Here is a 17,905-nt window from a genome sequence, read left to right as displayed (position 1 = left end):
GGATTGTTGATAAATTCTGTAAGTGAATAAGTATCATGTGAGGCTGTGGTTAATAGGCCCATGTGTTTAAAGAGATACTTGCAAGATGTACATGCTTAAACTTCACACACAATTCTAATTACTTTCTTTTGTCCAATGAATAGTTTTTGCCTAAGTGAGGATTTATCCAAGATATTATCCTATAAACATCAATGGATGAAAATATGTTAACTTACTAACTTCTATATCCCCAAAGTTGCCAGTTATTTTTATGGCAAAAGTAGACAAACCTAAACATTATAGCTGATCAAATGTAAGGTTTCTCCAATTTAGGTTTTCATCAACATGCACACCTGAAAGCTTACAATTTTCTACCCTGTTTATTATTATTCCTGTTACATTAAGTTGAAAATTTTAGAAAATGATGTAAGGAGAAAAGCTGGGCAGCAGTTATTGACCTCTGTGGAAGTATCCTTTTTACAGCGAATATGGCCTATTTCAGTCCCTCTAGGGACTGTCCCTCTGGGAAAACACCTGCAGTTAATGATCTACATCTATGCCTACATGGACACACTGCAATCACATTTAAGTGCCTAGCACAGGGCTCGTCAACTATTATTCCACATTAACACCGTGCGGAAAAAACCAACACCTGTACCTTTCCAAGCGAGCTCTGATTTCCCTTATTTTATTATGATCATTTCTCCCTATGTAGGTTGGCATCAACAAAATATTTCTGCCTTTGGAGGAGAATTTGGTGATTGAAATTTTGTGAGAAGATCCCACCAGAGAAATGCGTTTGTTTTAATGATGTCCACCCCAGATCTTGTATCATGTCTGTGACTCTCTCTCCCCTACTTCTCGATGTACTCCAGTGACCCTACCTGGTAAGGATGCCTCACTAGGTGACAATATCCCAAAACAGGATGAACAAGCATCATGCAGGCAGTCTCTTTAGTAGACCTGTTGCATCTTCTACATGTTCTCCAATAAATCGCAGTCTTTGGTTTGCCTTCCCAACAACTTTTTCTGTGTGTTCTTCCCAATTCAATTTGTTTGTAAATGTTAATTCCTAGGTCTTTCATTGAATTTACAGCCTTTAAATTTGATTGATTTATCAAATAACTGGAGTTTAATGGATTCCTTTTCACACTCATGTGGATACCTTTTCATTATTTAGGGTCAATTGCCAATTTTTGCACCAAACAGATATCTTTTCTAATTCGTTTTGCAACTTGTTTTGGTCTTCTAATGACTTTACCACACAATAAACAACAGCATCATTTGCAAACAACCTAAGATGACTGCTCAGATTGTCTCTTTATCACTTACATAGATAAGGAACAGCAGAGGGCCTGTAACACTACCTTCGCATACGCCAGAAATCACTTCCGTTCTACTTTATGACTTTCTGTCAATTACTACAATCTGTTGCCTCTCTGAATTCAGTCACATACCTGAGACAACAGTCTGTAAGTAAGTAATTTGGTTACAAGCCACTTGTGAACTACAGTGTCAAAAGCCTTCTGCGAATCTAAAAATATGAAATCAATTTGAAATACCTTGCCAATAGCACTCAACACTTCATGTGAGTAAAGAGCTAGTTGTGTTTCGCAAAAATGATGTTTTCTAAATCCATGTTTGTCAACACCGTTGTCTTCCAGATAATTCACAATGTTCCAACACAATGTATGTTCCAAAATCCTGCAGCATATAAACGATAACGATATGGGCCTGTAATTTAGGAATTACTCCCATCGTCTTTCTTGAATATTGGTGTTACCTGTGCAACTTTCCAATCTTTGGGTATGGATCTTTCATCAAGCGAGCAGTTGATGACGTATTACGAAATTGACTCCAAATGTTACGTATTACACAGCCACAACTTTTTAGTGTCTTGTTGGAGATATCATCCACCCCATACTGACTTACTTTTTAGAGTCCTATAATAATGCCGTGTGACAAGGGCCTCCGTCGGGTAGACCGCCCGCGTGGTGCAAGTCTTTCGATTTGACACCACTTCGGCGACTTGCGCATCGATGCGAATGAAATAATGATGATTAGGACAACACAACACCCAGTCCCTGAGCGGAGAAAATGTCCGACCCGGTCTTATTTCAGATGAGGATGTGAGTTTAGATTTTAATTCACTAAATGTCATCTGTATTTCTTTTTCAATGTACGGTTTTGTTTTCTCATCTGAATTATTTGCACCAATTTTCTCGCCCATTTTTAAAAGCTATCAGCAATCATAAAAAATAGCTGTTGCACATGAACTTTCTTTTACAGTGCTCCCAGTCTCTTTAATGGAAATAATCTCATCTTCTATGGCTTCATTTCAAGTCTCTCTTTTAACAATATTCCATATTGGTTTTATTATATCATCTGTCAATTCCAGACAAGATGTGCACACCCCTGAATCTTTATACAACTTTTCTACATACGTTGGAGTACTGTTTATAATAAGAAAGTATATCTGGGTCATTACTAGCTTGTCTATTTTGTACAAATCCTTTCTTCATTTCAAAGAGACTAATACCAGTAGTGATCCAAAGTTTCTTTAATGACTTACCAGTATTACATTTAATTATCTTTTTGGGAAAAATACTTTCAAGAATGGATACAAAGTCCTTAAGAAATACTTTAATTAAGGGTTGGCATTAGGTTCATTGTAAACTTCATCTCAGTAAACTTTATCTCAGTCAACTTGTTTCAAGCTTTTCTTAAAATCTTCAGTGGTTTTGTCTCACTGTTTCCTGTTTCCATACAGTACATGAAGCGAAGTTATATAAAGTGACTGACTTACCATCATGATCTAACAATCTGTTTACCATTGGATACACATGCATCTAACTTATTATCTGTAACAGCACTGCTATCTTGAGCAACTCTGGTAGCGAAATTTAAGACTAATACCAAACCGTAAATGGCTCAAAGAATTTCTAAATCATGTTTGCCGTTAGATTCCTTCCAGAATTTTACATTAAAATAACCACAAATTAATAATCCCTTCCTTCTGTCTGACAGACAGCACAATAAATCATCAAATTTTCACTTATCCAGTGGAGATCAGTTTACTGCAAGAATTACAAACATTACACTTCCCAACCGGAATTTATAAGCATATTGTTCTTTATGCTTGTGAATTCCTATTGGGAAGTGTAAGCATTTTGTTCTTTATCCTCCCCATGAACGATGGACCTTGCCCTTGTTGGGGAGACTTACGTGCCTCAGCAATACAGGTAGCCGACCGTAGGTGCAACCACAACGGAGGGGTATCTGTTGAGCGCCCAGACAAATATGTGGTTCCTGAAGAGGGGCAGCAGCCTTTTCATTGGTTGCAGGGGCAACAGTCTGGATGACTGACTGATCTAGCCTTGTAACATTAACCAAAATGGCCTTGCTGTGCTGGTACTGTGAATGGCTGAAAGCAAGGGAAAACCACAGCCGTAATTTTTCCTGAGGGCATGCAGCTTTACTGTATGGTTAAATGATGATGGTGTCCTCTTGGGTAAAATATTCCGGAGGTAAAACAGTCCCCCATTTTGATCTCCAGTCAGGGACTACTCAGGAAAAAGAAAACTGGTGTTCTACAAATCGGAGTGTGGAATGTCAGATCCCTTAATCAGGCGGGTAGGTTGCAAATTTAAAAAGGGAAATGGATAGGGTATGTTAGATATAGTGAGAATTAGTGAAGTTCGATGGCAGGAGGAGCAAGACTTCTGGTCAGGTGAATACAGGGTTATTACAAGATCAAATATGGGTAATGCAGGAGTAGATTTAATAATGAATAAAACGTAGGTCTACAGGTAAGTTACCACGAACAGCATAGTGAACGCACTATTGTAGCCAAGATAAGACACAAAGCCCAACAAGTATTAGTAGCCCACAGTAGTACAAGTTTATATGCCAACTAGCTCCGCAGATGAAGAGATTGATGAAATGTATGATGAAATAAAAGAAATTATTAAGACACTTGGTTCAAGAATCATGAAAGAAGGTTGTATACATGGAACAGGCCTGGAGACACTGGAAGGTGTCAGATGGATTATATAATGGTATGACAGAAATTTAGGAACCGTGTTTTAAATTGTAAGACATTTCCAGGGGCAGATGTGGAGTCTGACCACAATCTATTGGTTATGAACTGTAGATTAAAATTGAAGAAACTGTGAAAAGGTGGGAATTTAAGGAGATGGGACCTGGATAAACAGAAAGAACCACAGGTTTTAAAGAGTTTCAGGGAGAGCATTAGAGATGATTGACAAGAACAGGGCAAAGAAATACAAAAGAAGAAGAATGGGTAGCTTTGAGAGATGAAACAGTGAAGGCAGTAGACAATCAAGTAGGTAAAAAGATAAGGGCTATTACAAATCCTTGGGTAACAGAGGAAATACTGAATTTAATTGATGAAAGGAGAAACTATAAAAATTCAGTAAATGAAGCACACAAAAAGGAATACAAACGTCTCAAAAATGAGATCAACAGGAAGCACAAAATGGCTAAGCAGGGATGGCTAGAGGACAAATGCAAGGATGTAGATGCATATATCACTAGGGGTAAGATAGATACCGCCTACAGGAAAAATAAAGAGATCTTTGGAGAAAAAAGAACCACTTGTATGAATATCAAGAGCTCAGATGGAAACCCAGTTCTAAGCAAAGAAGGGAAAGCAGAAAGGTGGAAGGAGTATATAGAGGTTCTATACAAGGGCGATGTTCTTGAGGACAATATTACAGAAATGGAAGAGAATGTAGATGACAATGAAATAGGAGATATGATACTGCATGAAGAGTTTGACAGAGCACTGAAAGACCTAAGTCAAAACAATGCCCCGGGAGTAGACAACATCCCTTTAGAACTACTGACAGCCTTGGGAGAGCCAAGTGTTAACAAAACTCTACCATCTAGAAAGCAAGATGTATGAGGCAGGCAAAATACCCTCAGACTTCACGAAGAATATAATAATTCCAATCCCAAAGAAAGCAGGTGTTGGCAGATATGAAAATTCCATAACTATCAGTTTAATAAGCCATGGCTGCAAAATACTAACACAAATTCTTTACAGGTGAATGGAAAAACTGGTAAAAGTCGACCTCGGGGAAGATCAGTTTGGATTCTGTTGAAATGTTGGAACACGTGAGGCAATACTGACCTTACGACTTATCTTAGAAAATAGATTAAGGAAAGGCAAACCTATGTTTCTAGCATTTGTAGACTTAGAGAAAGCTTTTGACAATGTGGACTGGAATACTCTTTTTCAAATTCTGAAGGTGGCAGGAGTAAAATACTAGGAGCGAAAGACTATTTACAATTTGTACAGAAACCAGATGGCAGTTATAAGACTCGAGGGACATGAAAGGGAAGCAGTGGATGGGAAGGGAGTGAGTGAGGGTTGTAGCCTCTCCCCGATGTTATTCAATCAAAAATATTGAGCAAGCAGTAAAGGAAACAAAAGAAAAATTCGGAGCAGGAATTAAAATCCATGGAGAAGAAATAAAAACTGTGAGGTTTGCCGATGACATTGTAATTCTGTCAGAGGCAGCAAAGGACCTGGAAGAGCAGCTGAACGGAATGGACAGTGTCTTGAAAGGAGGATATAAGATGAACATCAACAAAAGCAAAACAAGGTTAATGGAATGTAGTCGAATTTAATCGGATGATGCTGCGGGAATTAGATTAGGAAATGAGACACTTCAAGTAGTAAATGAGTATCGCTATTTGAGGACCAAAATAACTGATGATGGTCGAAGTAGGGAGTATATAAAATGTAGACTGCCAATGGTAAGGAATGAAGCCATGTATGGAAGTGAAATGTGAACGATAAATAGTTTAGACAAGAAGAGAATAGAAGCTTTCGAAATGTGGTGTTACAGAAGAATGCTGAAGAGTAGATGGGTATATCACATAACTAATGAGAAGGTATTGAATAGAATTGGAGAGGAGAGAAATTTGTGGCACAACTTGACTAGAAGAAGCGATCGGTTGGTAGGGCATATTCTGAGGCATCAAGGGATCACCAATTTAGTATTGGAGGGCCGCGTGGAGCATATTCTGAGGCATCAAGGGATTACCAATTTAGTATTGGAGGGCAGCGTGGAGGGTAAAAATCGTATAGGGAGACCAAGAGATGAATACACTAAACAGATTCAGAAGGATGTAGATTGCAAAAGGCACTGGGAGATGAAGAAGCTTGCAAATGATAGAGTAGCATGGAGACTTGCATCCAACCAGTCTCTCGTCTGAAGACCACAACATCTCTTTCCTAGGAATGTGACAACTCCTTTATCCAGACTGGATCTGCATGAAGACACACCTCACTTATAACCACTTTCAATAAGATTTTCTACCCCAGTAGTTTCATGGTATTCAGACAGACAAATGACATCATCACTCTTTCCAACTACTAAGATTTTGCAAACGAATTGACAACTCATTTACTTTATTTTTCACCACCCTTATATTCTGATGAAGCAAGACGGTTTCACTTTTCCCTCTATTATTAAAAGATGAACTGATAGTCTGTCAATTCAATTTCCTTTCATGCTGTCTGTCTGAATTTGACCAATGCTGATGTATATCACCTGACCCCATTAACCACAAGGATTTGCCTTCATGTACTGGTGGTCCTTTTCCTGTTTTCTGCTGATAGATCCTCTAACTTGTCCTTAGCCCTCTTATTCAGGTGTAGGCTGCAAGATATATATCCGTATCTTCCTACAGTAACTAATGGAACAGCATCAACTGAGATTTTGCAGCTTTCTGAAGCAGCCCTCTCAGTTCTATGATTACTCACTTAATAGCAGAGTTAACCCAGGCATGTTCATTGTGCCGCAGAAACTCCAAAAACCAACATTTGTTTACTTGGTAGCTGCTGCTGTTTTGTCCAGGTCACCCCTAATATTGTATTTTTTGTTTTTAGCTAGGTTGTTTACAGCTCCCCCAACTAGCTACATCTGATACTCCTTATTGAAATCCTTCTACATGTTTACATTACCTGACAGACTAGCATTTGGTTTCGCAAAACTTGTGACCTAGTACTATGCACCTAATTTTTCTTGTAGCTGCTGACCTACAACCCTCCCATTACTGCAACCTAGCAGCAGAACTCTCCTTTCCCTGTTCTGTTTTTCGCCTAGTTTATCTGTAAGTTTCTCAACATTATTCTACTGCACCCTACGTTTCCCTTCCTTCTCCAATTTTGGTAGCAACCGAAATCTATCCTGTTTCAGTCTGTCTTTGTAGTCTGTGGAACTAAGAACAATCAAGGAAATGTGCAATAATACTCCACACAGTCCTTGTTTCTCATTGGAATACTTGGTTATAATAAGAACAGAAAGGCAAAATTCAAAACACACGTGGAGCAGAGTTTGCTGACCGTTAACAGTGGCAGATAAAAGCAACCATTGAGCTAGTACAAAAATGTCGAATTTTTCTGCCTGCTTGGAATGAGGTGATTCAGGATTTGTGACAGGTCAACCACATGCAAATAAAAATTCACTTAAAACTTTTGTGCACTCTTCATATGATATATATATGTTAACTTGCATTAGTCTAAATGCACTCTTATGATGCACTCAACAGATAAACAAAGTAATGAATAAACGTACACTATGTGATCAAAAGTATCCAGACACCACCCAAAACATCATACATTTTTCATATTAGGTGCATTGTGCCGCCACCTACTGCCAGGAATTCCATATCAGCGACCTAAGTACTCATTAGACATCGTGAGAGAGCAGAATAGGGCGCTCCGTGGAACCCACAGACTTTGAACGTGGTCAGGCGATTGGATGTCACTTCTGTCATACATCTGTATGTGAGATTTCCAAACTCCTAAACATCCCTAGGTGTACTGTTTTCAATGTGATAGTGAAGTGGAAACATGAAAGGACACATACAGCACAAAAATATACAGGCCGACCTCGTCTGTTGACTCACAGAGACCACCGACAGTTGAAGAGGGTTGTAATGTGTATCCACTTCAACTATGACAGTTAGGCGGGAGGTGAGAAAACTTGGATTTCATGGTCAAGCGGCTGCTCATAAGCCATACATCGTGCTGGTAAATGCCAAACGACGCCTCGCTTGGTGTAAGGAGCATAAACATTGGACGATTGATCAGTGGAAAAATGTTGTGTGGAGTGACGAATCACTGTACACAATGTGGCGATCCAGTGGCAGGGTGTGGGTAAGGCGAAGCCTGGTGAACGTCATCTGCCAGCGTGTAGTGTCAACAGTAAAATTCGGAGGTGGTGGTGGTATGGTGTGGTCGTGTTTTTCAAGGTGGGGGTCTGCACCCCTTGTTGTTTTGTGTGGCACTATCACAGCACAGGCTTACATTGATGTTTTAAGTACCTTCTTGCTTCCAACTGTTGAAGAGCAATTAGGGGATGGCAATTGCATCTTTCAACATGATCGAGCACCTGTTCATAATGCACAGCCTGTGGTGGAGTGGTTACATGACAATAACATCCCTGTAATGGACTGGCCTGCACACAGTCCTGACCTGAATCCTACAGAACACCTTTGGGATGTTTTGGAATGCCGATTGCGTGCCTGGCCTTATCGACCAACATTGATACCTCTCCTCAGTCCAGCACTCCGTGAAAAATGGGATGCCATTCCCCAAGAAACCTTCCAGAACCTGATTGAACGTATGCCTGTGAGAGTGGAAGCTGTCATCAAGGTTAATGGTGGGCCAACACCATACTGAATTCCACCTTTACTGATGGAGGGTGCCATGAACTTTTAAGTCACTTTCAGCCAGGTGTCCAGATACTTTTCATCACTGAGGGTATATGGGTTGGCCTTGTGCTAGGTATACCATCCCAAAATAGCAAAAAACTTAAGCAGGTGGGCACCTATTTAGATTTTGATTTCAAGGTTCAATAACAATATATATATCTCTGAATATCCCTGCATATACTACCCACTACTCAGGAACTATAGTCAAAGATTCTGAATGGGGAAGGTCTCTCAGTCACCCTAAACTTGTTATTACACACAACATGAGACACACATTCACAACATTTTTATGCTACTGTAATGACTATATGTAAAGAAATCTTCCCCATATCTGTAACTGAAAGCCAATTTTACAGCTGAACTATTTAGAAATAAGTATAATGATTTGCGACTAACTGAACAGTTTGCCATCACTTCACATATGTCCACATCAATACATATGTCGTGTTGTTCTCTTCAGACTGAAGACTGTTTTGATTCAGCTCACCATGCTACTCTATCATATTCAAGTGTCTCAATCTCCAATAACTACTGCAACCTACAGCCTTACGAACCTGCTTGCTGTATTCATCTCATGGTCTCCCTCTACAATTTTTCTCCCCCACATACTTCCCTCAATTACTAAACTGACAACTCCTTGATGTCTCAGAATGTGTCCTAGCAACTGATCCCTTCTTTTAGTCAAGTTGTGACCACAGACCACGGACCTTGCCACTGGTGAGGTGGCTGCGTGCCTCAGTGATATAGATAGCTGTACCTTGGGTGCAACCACAATAGAGAGCTATCTGTTGAGAAGCCAGACAAACTTTTGGTTGCTGAAGAGGGGCAGCAGACTTTTCAGTAGTTGCAGGGCAACAGTGTGGATGATTTACTGATCTGGTCTTGTAAAATCACCCAACGTGACCTCCTGTGTTGGTACTGTGAATGGCTGAAAGCAAGAGGAAACTACAGCCATTATGTTTCCTGAGGACATGCAGTTCTAGTGTACGAATGACATACATAACAAACAAACCAAACTTTTTAAAAAAAATACTAAAATCCAAAGTCCCTATAATAAAACTAAATACATTATTCACACAATCAGAAAACTAAAAACACTTCTCACTTTCCTGACTTTTCAATACCAGATCTTACTCAAATGTTCCTGGGCCTCATTAGCCTTGTACTGGGAGAGCTGCAGCAACTTTCTTCCTATCTGACTAGACTCATTAGAAACTAAGGCCGACATCAAAATCATGTAAATGTCAAATGGTTCAAATGGCTCTGAGCACTATGGGACTTAACTTCTAAGGTCATCAGTCCCCTAAAACTTAGAACTACTTAAACCTAACTAACCTAGGGACATCATCACACACATCCATGCCCGAGACAGGATTCAAACCTGCGACCGTAGCGATCGCGCGGTTCCAGGCTGTAAATGTCAGCTGAAGCATAGTGACTAATGGCACCTGAAGAAAAAAGTATCATGTTTTGTGTTTATCTGGTACGGTCTAACAGCACATATCACATTTTTATTGACAGAAGGTACGAACACTACCATCACTTACTACTCTTGAATGCTGAAGAAATTGTATAAGCCACCAAAAGTAAAAACAGAGACAGTGTTTAGAATGAAGCTAAATACAGAAAAACCGTGCAGAGTACAATTCACTTTGTTCCTTGATGAGGGCATGGTTCAACAGGTCTGTAATCTTTTTTTATTTTCCAATTACTCATCCATTCCCATAATGTATAAGGTTTCCTTACAGCTATCCGATCACCTTTGTAACAAAAGCTGTTCTCATAAAATCCAATATTCTGTTGAAATTCTTTAAAATTATGGCAAAGCCTTCACCACCACCACCACCACCACCAACAGTATTACATGTTGAAACTGTGTGCAAGCCATGACATTTGTCATTCCCAGAGACTTTAGCAATTGGAAGGCAGTTTTCTAAATCATATTCCTATCTGAAATATAATTTAACTTTTAATGAATGTTTAGTGACACTGTGACTTTTTCCTTTTTTCTTGATCCCAAAGTCAGAGTGTCTGATTAAACTTTTAGACTTTGAGAAATGCACTCTCAACAAATTCTGAATGGTGTGGGGAAAGTGCAAGATTATTGTGTCCACAATAACTAGTAAATTTGTCAAATTTCATTCCCCTCAGTCTGCATTAAATGGACAAAGGAATTGGCAGTTCTCTCAACATACTCAACTTTCTCAATGGAAGTTCGCATGGGTATGGGATTTAAGTCTTTCATCCTCTATGACTGTATTAATTTTTATATGAAGTAGGATCATATGCGGTAGCAAACATATTTTGCTCTTGAATGAATATTTCTTGGTAGGGGCAATGTGCACATTATTTTAGATGGATGGTCATTGACAAATGTGTAAGTAACATGCTCTATGGAAATGTGATGGGACCCTATCTGTTGCATACTAATCTCCTATAAGACAGTGTTATTAACAACCTCAGAATTTTAGTGGATGATACAGTTACCCATAATGAATACCTACCTGAAAAAATCTGCACAAATAGCCAGTCAGATCTTAAATAACATTTCAAAGTGGTGCAAAGACTGGGAGCTAGAAATTGATAATTGTGCACTACCGAAACTGCAGAATGTAATATCTTATGACTACAATATCAGTGAGCCACAATTGGACTCTGTTAAACCATGACATTTCCATCATTTTCAAAACAAACCTCTAAATATGCAAATGCTTATATGTATGTAATATTTTTTGCTAAAATGTCATGATAAATTCAATATCCTTGTAAAACTGGTCTAAAGATGAATAAAACAACAATGACAACAACAACCCAACGACAACAACAACAACCACAACCACCACCACTATTACTACAAATAACTGAATGTAACAGTTCTTGGGCTATAAAATTAAATTATTACATAAGTCTAATTGTATTGGAAGCAGTTGGCAGAATTTAGTTCCTTAGTAGTTGAAAAATGCACCCAATATATAAAGGAGATTACTTATAATGCATTTCTGTGACCCATTTTAAAATATTGTTCAAGTGTGTGGGACCCATGCCAAACAGAACTAACAGGGGTGACCGAAAGTGACAATGAAGGACAACATGAATGGTCCAATGTTTCTCCAACTCATTGGAAAGCATCACATAAAAACTGAAAAAGCTGTACTGCCAGACACTAGAAGGAAATCGCCAACTATCACCACATATAAAATTATAAGAGCCAGTATTATGTGAAGAAGCCAGGTGTATACTACAGTTCCCTACATATCACTTGCTTAGGCATAGTAAAGATTCTTCCCCCACTGAACAATGAATGGAAAGGGATGTACCCTGTGTTATACTCTTGACAGAAGTTTAAGAAGTCTGTATGTGGATGTATATGTGGAATGTAATAGCTGGGGTGGCTGAGGAGAAGGAAGGACAAAGAGGAGGAAAAAATGCTATATTTTAGTCTACTTTCAACAGTACTCTCTAAATTAAAATGGAACTGAATATTTCTAGCAAACCAAACTTCTAATTTTCCCCATTTCAGGTCATACGCCATACAATTAACTTTGATATTTAACACAGAACCTTTAATTACATAGTTGATGCTATTCAAGACAGCTACCCATACGGAAACACAAGAGTAGGACTGATGAACATATGAGTTTTTAAAAAAATGCAAAAGTAATGAGGATAGTTGTGTTTCAATGGCTCACTGGTAAGTTTCCGGGCTATAGATCCAAAGTTCACAGACTTGATTCCCAGCCAATCCTAAGAATTTCATCTTTAACTTATCGCTTCTTTCACATCTGGCAATTTTGTTGAAGTGAAAAATGTTGAGCCACACTATGGTTCGGAAGTAACTTCAGACCTCTCCCTATAACTGTAACTGAATAAGTTCAAAGTTCAGAGGAAGGCATGGGCGTACCACCTCCAATAGGACCACGCCTAGCGAACACTGGTGTTCAAAGCAACCTCCAGATTTATGACAGCTGTACTTAATGAGAGTAGAGGTGAGGAATCTCAAGTAACAATATCCTTGTTTATCACTCTAATGAAGATTCAATTGAATTTTTTTCAACACATTCTCTCTCTCTCTCTCTCTCCCTCCGTGTGTGTGTGTGTGTGTGTGTGTGTGTGTGTGTGTGTGTGTGTGTGTGTGTGTGTGTGTGTGTGTGCGCATGAGTGAGTGAGTGAGTGAGTGAGTGAGTGAGTGTGTGTGATTTTAAAGATGCATTTTTACTGGCTGTTTACCTTGATGCCTGTATTGGAACAGCCTTCGGAGGTGTAGACATCTCCTTCTTTCCAACTCGTTGACTTCCAGGAGACAATCCTCTCCTTTTCCCTCTCCATCGTGTTCCAGTCGCTTTTTTCCGCTCAGGCACAGATGAGGCCTCTGGCTTTAATCCAGAAGAACTAGCAACCTCAGAGGAATTTTGCCTCCTGAGATAATCCCAATTTCCTGCATAGTCCAATTCTGAGCTGAGTAAGAGAACCCTTGTCTGATTTTGAATACGAACTTCATTTCCACTACAAAGGGAACACTGACCGTCTCCTGTAGCTACACCGACCCACTTTTCCCTTCCATCCTGGTCTTCATTTCTAGAAAGATCTTCTGTTGATGCACTAGCACCTTGCAAATCACTTACAGTTCTCAAAACACACCTATCATGTCTATGAAAAGTGCTGCTCTCTGATAAATGTTCACTTGTGGCATGAGCATTAGGAACATTATCAACATAGTTATAGGAAGGTGATAAACAAGTAGTTGCTGCACGCACAGTACTCTGGTAATCCAGATTATTTAAAATATCACTTTCTGTCACATTATTTATTTTATGCTCATTAGCAGGAATATTCAAAATTTTTATTCTCAGCTCACCTGCATCCTTAATATTAACTACAGAGTCAACATTTGTGTCAATTGCACTTGGTGTCACACCCTGTGGGGAATGCAAAACTGTCCGGGAACTAAGGGTACACGTACACGGGATGGTTTCCAAATGCCACTGCTGCTGTTCACTGCTCTCTTGCTCAGGCTGGACCCTCTGCTCTGCTGCTGCAGGAGTGTCTGGAGACCTGTCAGAAAGACTTCCTGTATCACTGCAGCTTACTACTGTACCAACTCCTGAGTCTATTGGTGACTGTGTGCTTGCTTCTTCTTCACCATGTATTCTGCTCACTGTCACACTAGCTGGTGAGAGGACCTCCTGAGAACCACTCGCAGAAGATCCCTGGTGATCATCCATAGAACCAGTTCTTTGCAGTGCCCACCTGTGTCTATCTGAAGTACTATTTGAGAGCCCAACTCTTCCTTCAGCAGTACTGGCACAAGCACTGATGTGTCCAAGATGTTTGGCAGTATTCTTAATACTTTCCTCAGTTTCCGCTGAACGGTGCCTCGAATGAAATATTAAGTTGTCATCATCTTGAACCGTAAAGTCTGATGCTATAAGAGTTGAAGAGGGAAACGGAAGTGTACTGACAACTGTCAATTGTTCTAATGCCCCACAAACAGTGGATGCGTCAGACTCATCCGAAGGAGCACCATTCACTGGTTGGAAATGTTTTTTGGGTTGTCTGGAAGAATCTGACACTGAATTTAGATGCTCTGCCATATTTGCAATGCTGGCAGACATCCTTCCGCTGGTTTCACCCTGAGTTACGGCACCATTTTCACCATAACATACTTCAGTCACTACTGTTTCTCCCTCTGAGGATTCGGTAACCCATTCAGTGTCATCTTCACTTTCATCTTGGTTTTCCCAGTTACCGACAACACAATTTTCAGATGCTGCCAGCCTTTCATTTAGTCCAGATGCTGTAGAACTGTAGAAATCTGATACAAACTGTTTGCAACTAGGATAATCAATATAAAAACGCTTAACAAAGTCATCTAGATCAGGAACTGTTGGGTATTTTGCAGGAAGATCAGAAAGATTGTTTGATTCTAATTCTTCTGGTGTAATCTGGGACTCCAGGCTCTGACCACCATTTGCAGTACAGAAATCACTGGGCTCTTCAGCAGAGCAGAGCAACTTCTCCAAAGTGTAGAGTTCCTTTTTGTTAAGTGTCCATAGCAGTTCTCTTATCTTGTAGAGCAAGGTCTAGAAAAATACAAAACAAAAAATAAAGCACACAGCTGTAATTATTTAAAAATAATAATCTAAGAAGTAAGTATATACTTACTCTAAATGGTCTGAACATTTCAGACATATCTGCTGGTGTTTTATCCAAGCAGAGAGGACCATCAGGGAAAATAAGAAGACCACTAACAATTGCTAGCCTCGGAATTGTAAACATGAGTGCTGGGTCATAGTCATCCACCATTTCCTGAGTTAAAAGTTTCATGTTTAGGGCCCTGGAACATGATGTTTGCCTTTTTAGTTCACTGTACATGCAAAATCCATTTCTAGATCTTGTTTAATACTAACTAGAGCACTCCTAAGAACAGTTGTTACAATAATGCGAAGTCAAGTATAGAATATAAACAATAGTCACATTTCATTTCTTTGTGTATTCCTCAATAACATGTCTGACAAAAATAGTGAAGCACTTAGAAAAAGTGGTCCAATACAGGCACAACAGTTAGGGTGATCACCAGAAAGCATTAGCGTTATTCCCTCCTGAGGTCTGACTAAATAAATAATCAGTGAGTAGTGAGTCATGTGGTTAGTTAACAGTGTGGAGGACAACAGAGAATGCCACATGTCATGTGAGGAAATGTTTCTAGCTTTTGAGTGTATTTGAAAAGGGATCAATGTGGGACCACCTTGGCTGGGTGGTCAAATTGTGCAGTATCCAGTGATCTAGGGTATACATATCTGATAGCAGCCTTATGACAGTGAATGGGAACCTGAGGTAAATCACACGTGCCATCAAAGTTGTGGTCAACCATACTGTGTGCCACGCATATTGTACCCCCTTCACATCAGCACACCTGCAATCGGAGTACCAGTTACGGGAACTCAAACACCCCACGATGGCCCACCCCACTGACCAGAGACAGGAAGAAAGTGGACTACTAAATTACCAAACTTGCATAAGAAGCTCATAACTCCATAGCACAGAAGTCTGCATTTGGAGTGACACCAGGGAACACTGATTGCTGATGAGTGGGTTCACAGCAGTTTCAGTTATAAACCTGTTTCATACTACCTCAAAACACCACTGTCTTGAGAACGGTAGCACCAGGAGGAGAGTACACACACTGACAATGTTTGAGAGGGACAGGGAACTCTGGTGATAAAGAGGTATGTGATGTAATCCTGCATTCTCATGTCTTAAATCTCATCATACAGCATCCTGGTACCATCTTTCAACAGAAAAACAGCCATTCACATATACGTGCATCATGAAATAATCTGAGAGACAGTTACAATAGCTGTGGGCCAAATCACTTAGGTGACGACACAACATCTGCGTGACACCCTTTCCAACAAAATCCAGGCCTAATGTTGTGCAACAACCCACTAACATGATTGTATTGCAGTTTCATTGTTCATCTGAAATATAATCACATAGCCTCTCAACTCAAGAAGTTAGTTTGACTTCTTCCTCTCCTTTACATGCTTAACTTTTTTTGTCAGATGATGTATTTAAAGAAATGCAATCAAATCAACACCACTGAAAAATGCAGTTGTAGGTAACAGAAGTGATTACAGTTCACAAAGAAAAACTGTAAGCCATTAGGACAAAGTGCATTACTGGAAAAATGTACAACTTATACAGCATTGTCTTACTGTCACTGTATGAATATACACAATGTGTTTGTGATAGTCCATAAAGCAGTCACAGCAACTCGCTTTTTGTCGAGTTAAGAAATCAGTGTGTGAGTTACATAAAAATCTAAACAGTTTATTTACATGGAGATGTACAGCTCAACAAGACAGAAGACAATGTGTACTACAAGCTATCCTCGATGAAAATATTGAGGAAAAGAATCACCTTTCCCTACCCCCAAACAAAGAGGTAGTATAACAAGTGACAATTTGAAAACCAAATTAAATGAACAACTATTCACTACCGTTGCAGTGTCTCGGAGAAGAGTACAACAACAAGCTGCTGCAGCTCATATTCACGTGGGGTCTTGACAGGAACCAGAGCACTCACATAGCACAACTCAAACTCGGCAAACAGCCTGTCAAATATCTTGAGAGCCTCTTGAAGTCTCTCCCCAAAGGCCTCACCACCACTTCCACTCGTTCCTCCACGCAAGCACTGTTCACGCAGAAGATTCCTTACATTTTCTAAGGCCTTCGTTAGTGCCTTAGCAAGTGGTCTCATAGCTGCACTTTCACTCTCCCGATTCATAATACTAGAACCAGCAGCAAGACACTGTAAACAAGACAACAAACCAATTTTCATTAAAAATGTATTTATTGGAATAAAAATTACAATTATTACATTACAACTCAAGCCTGCCACAAATCTTTGTGAAAATCAACACTTCTTCAGCAAATAAAATATCTAAATAACTTACAAATAATCAGAAATGAATAAGAGAGAAAACATTCACTTACCAGTCAGCAGCACAAGGACAGAGACATACAAAAGTTAGAAGACTTATTAACTTTTGGATTTTAGGAGCATATCATTGGGCAGAATATCAGGAGAGGGATGAAGGTAATGGCACTTTATAACACCTGTATATTAAAGTTCCTTTGTCTGGAAGCCAAAGAAAACACAACAGGTCAAGAGAACCTACAAAAACAATAATACACAAGATACTTAAACATTAAAAATCTGAAATGACAGAGAAAGTAGTACTCACTTTTAAGTGTAAAAGATGCAGACACTTGGAAAAGAAGTGCAGATGAGACAAAGCTGATACATAAGGAAAGAAGAAAACGATACTGGAGTGAAGGAACAAAAAGACAGGTACAACATAATATACTATAAATGAAGATAGGAAGTAAATTAGGAAGTTGGAAAAGTGGTAACATAACCCATAAATATGAATTTTGGGGGGGGGGTATATATATCATGAAGAACTAGGCAATAAGGAACTTTAGTTTTGCCAGGTGATTACCTAGAGCCAAGTGCACACAGTACATGAAATTCTGACCTAAGAAGTTCAGAAGTGTTTGAGGCAGGATGAAGTAACGCTAATCGGAAGCTGGCACCAAGGTACTGCCACGGTGTTGGTGAGTGTGCTCTAGTGCACAATACTGTTCACTACAATTATACACACAATACCATG

General features: G+C 39.4%; 1 protein-coding gene across 2 annotated transcripts in view; it reads right to left on the bottom strand.

Moving 5' to 3' along the window:
• LOC126475046 (lateral signaling target protein 2 homolog) overlaps positions 1-17,905 on the bottom strand; it is a 319,569-nt gene that overhangs the window by 49,011 nt on the left and 252,653 nt on the right. For both annotated transcript variants that reach the window (XM_050102594.1, XM_050102593.1), the window contains exons 4-6: positions 16,730-17,040; positions 14,893-15,064; positions 12,958-14,810 (exon numbers count right to left, since the gene is read on the bottom strand). In XM_050102594.1, the coding sequence (XP_049958551.1) occupies positions 12,958-14,810; positions 14,893-15,064; positions 16,730-17,040 (2,336 nt within the window). The remainder of the gene's footprint in view (positions 1-12,957; positions 14,811-14,892; positions 15,065-16,729; positions 17,041-17,905) is intronic.

The sequence above is a fragment of the Schistocerca serialis genome, chromosome 4 (assembly GCF_023864345.2).
Source record: "Schistocerca serialis cubense isolate TAMUIC-IGC-003099 chromosome 4, iqSchSeri2.2, whole genome shotgun sequence".
NCBI classification, from domain to species: domain Eukaryota; kingdom Metazoa; phylum Arthropoda; class Insecta; order Orthoptera; family Acrididae; genus Schistocerca; species Schistocerca serialis.
Note: the sequence above shows the minus strand (reverse complement) of the source record. Positions and strands in the feature narration are given on the sequence as shown.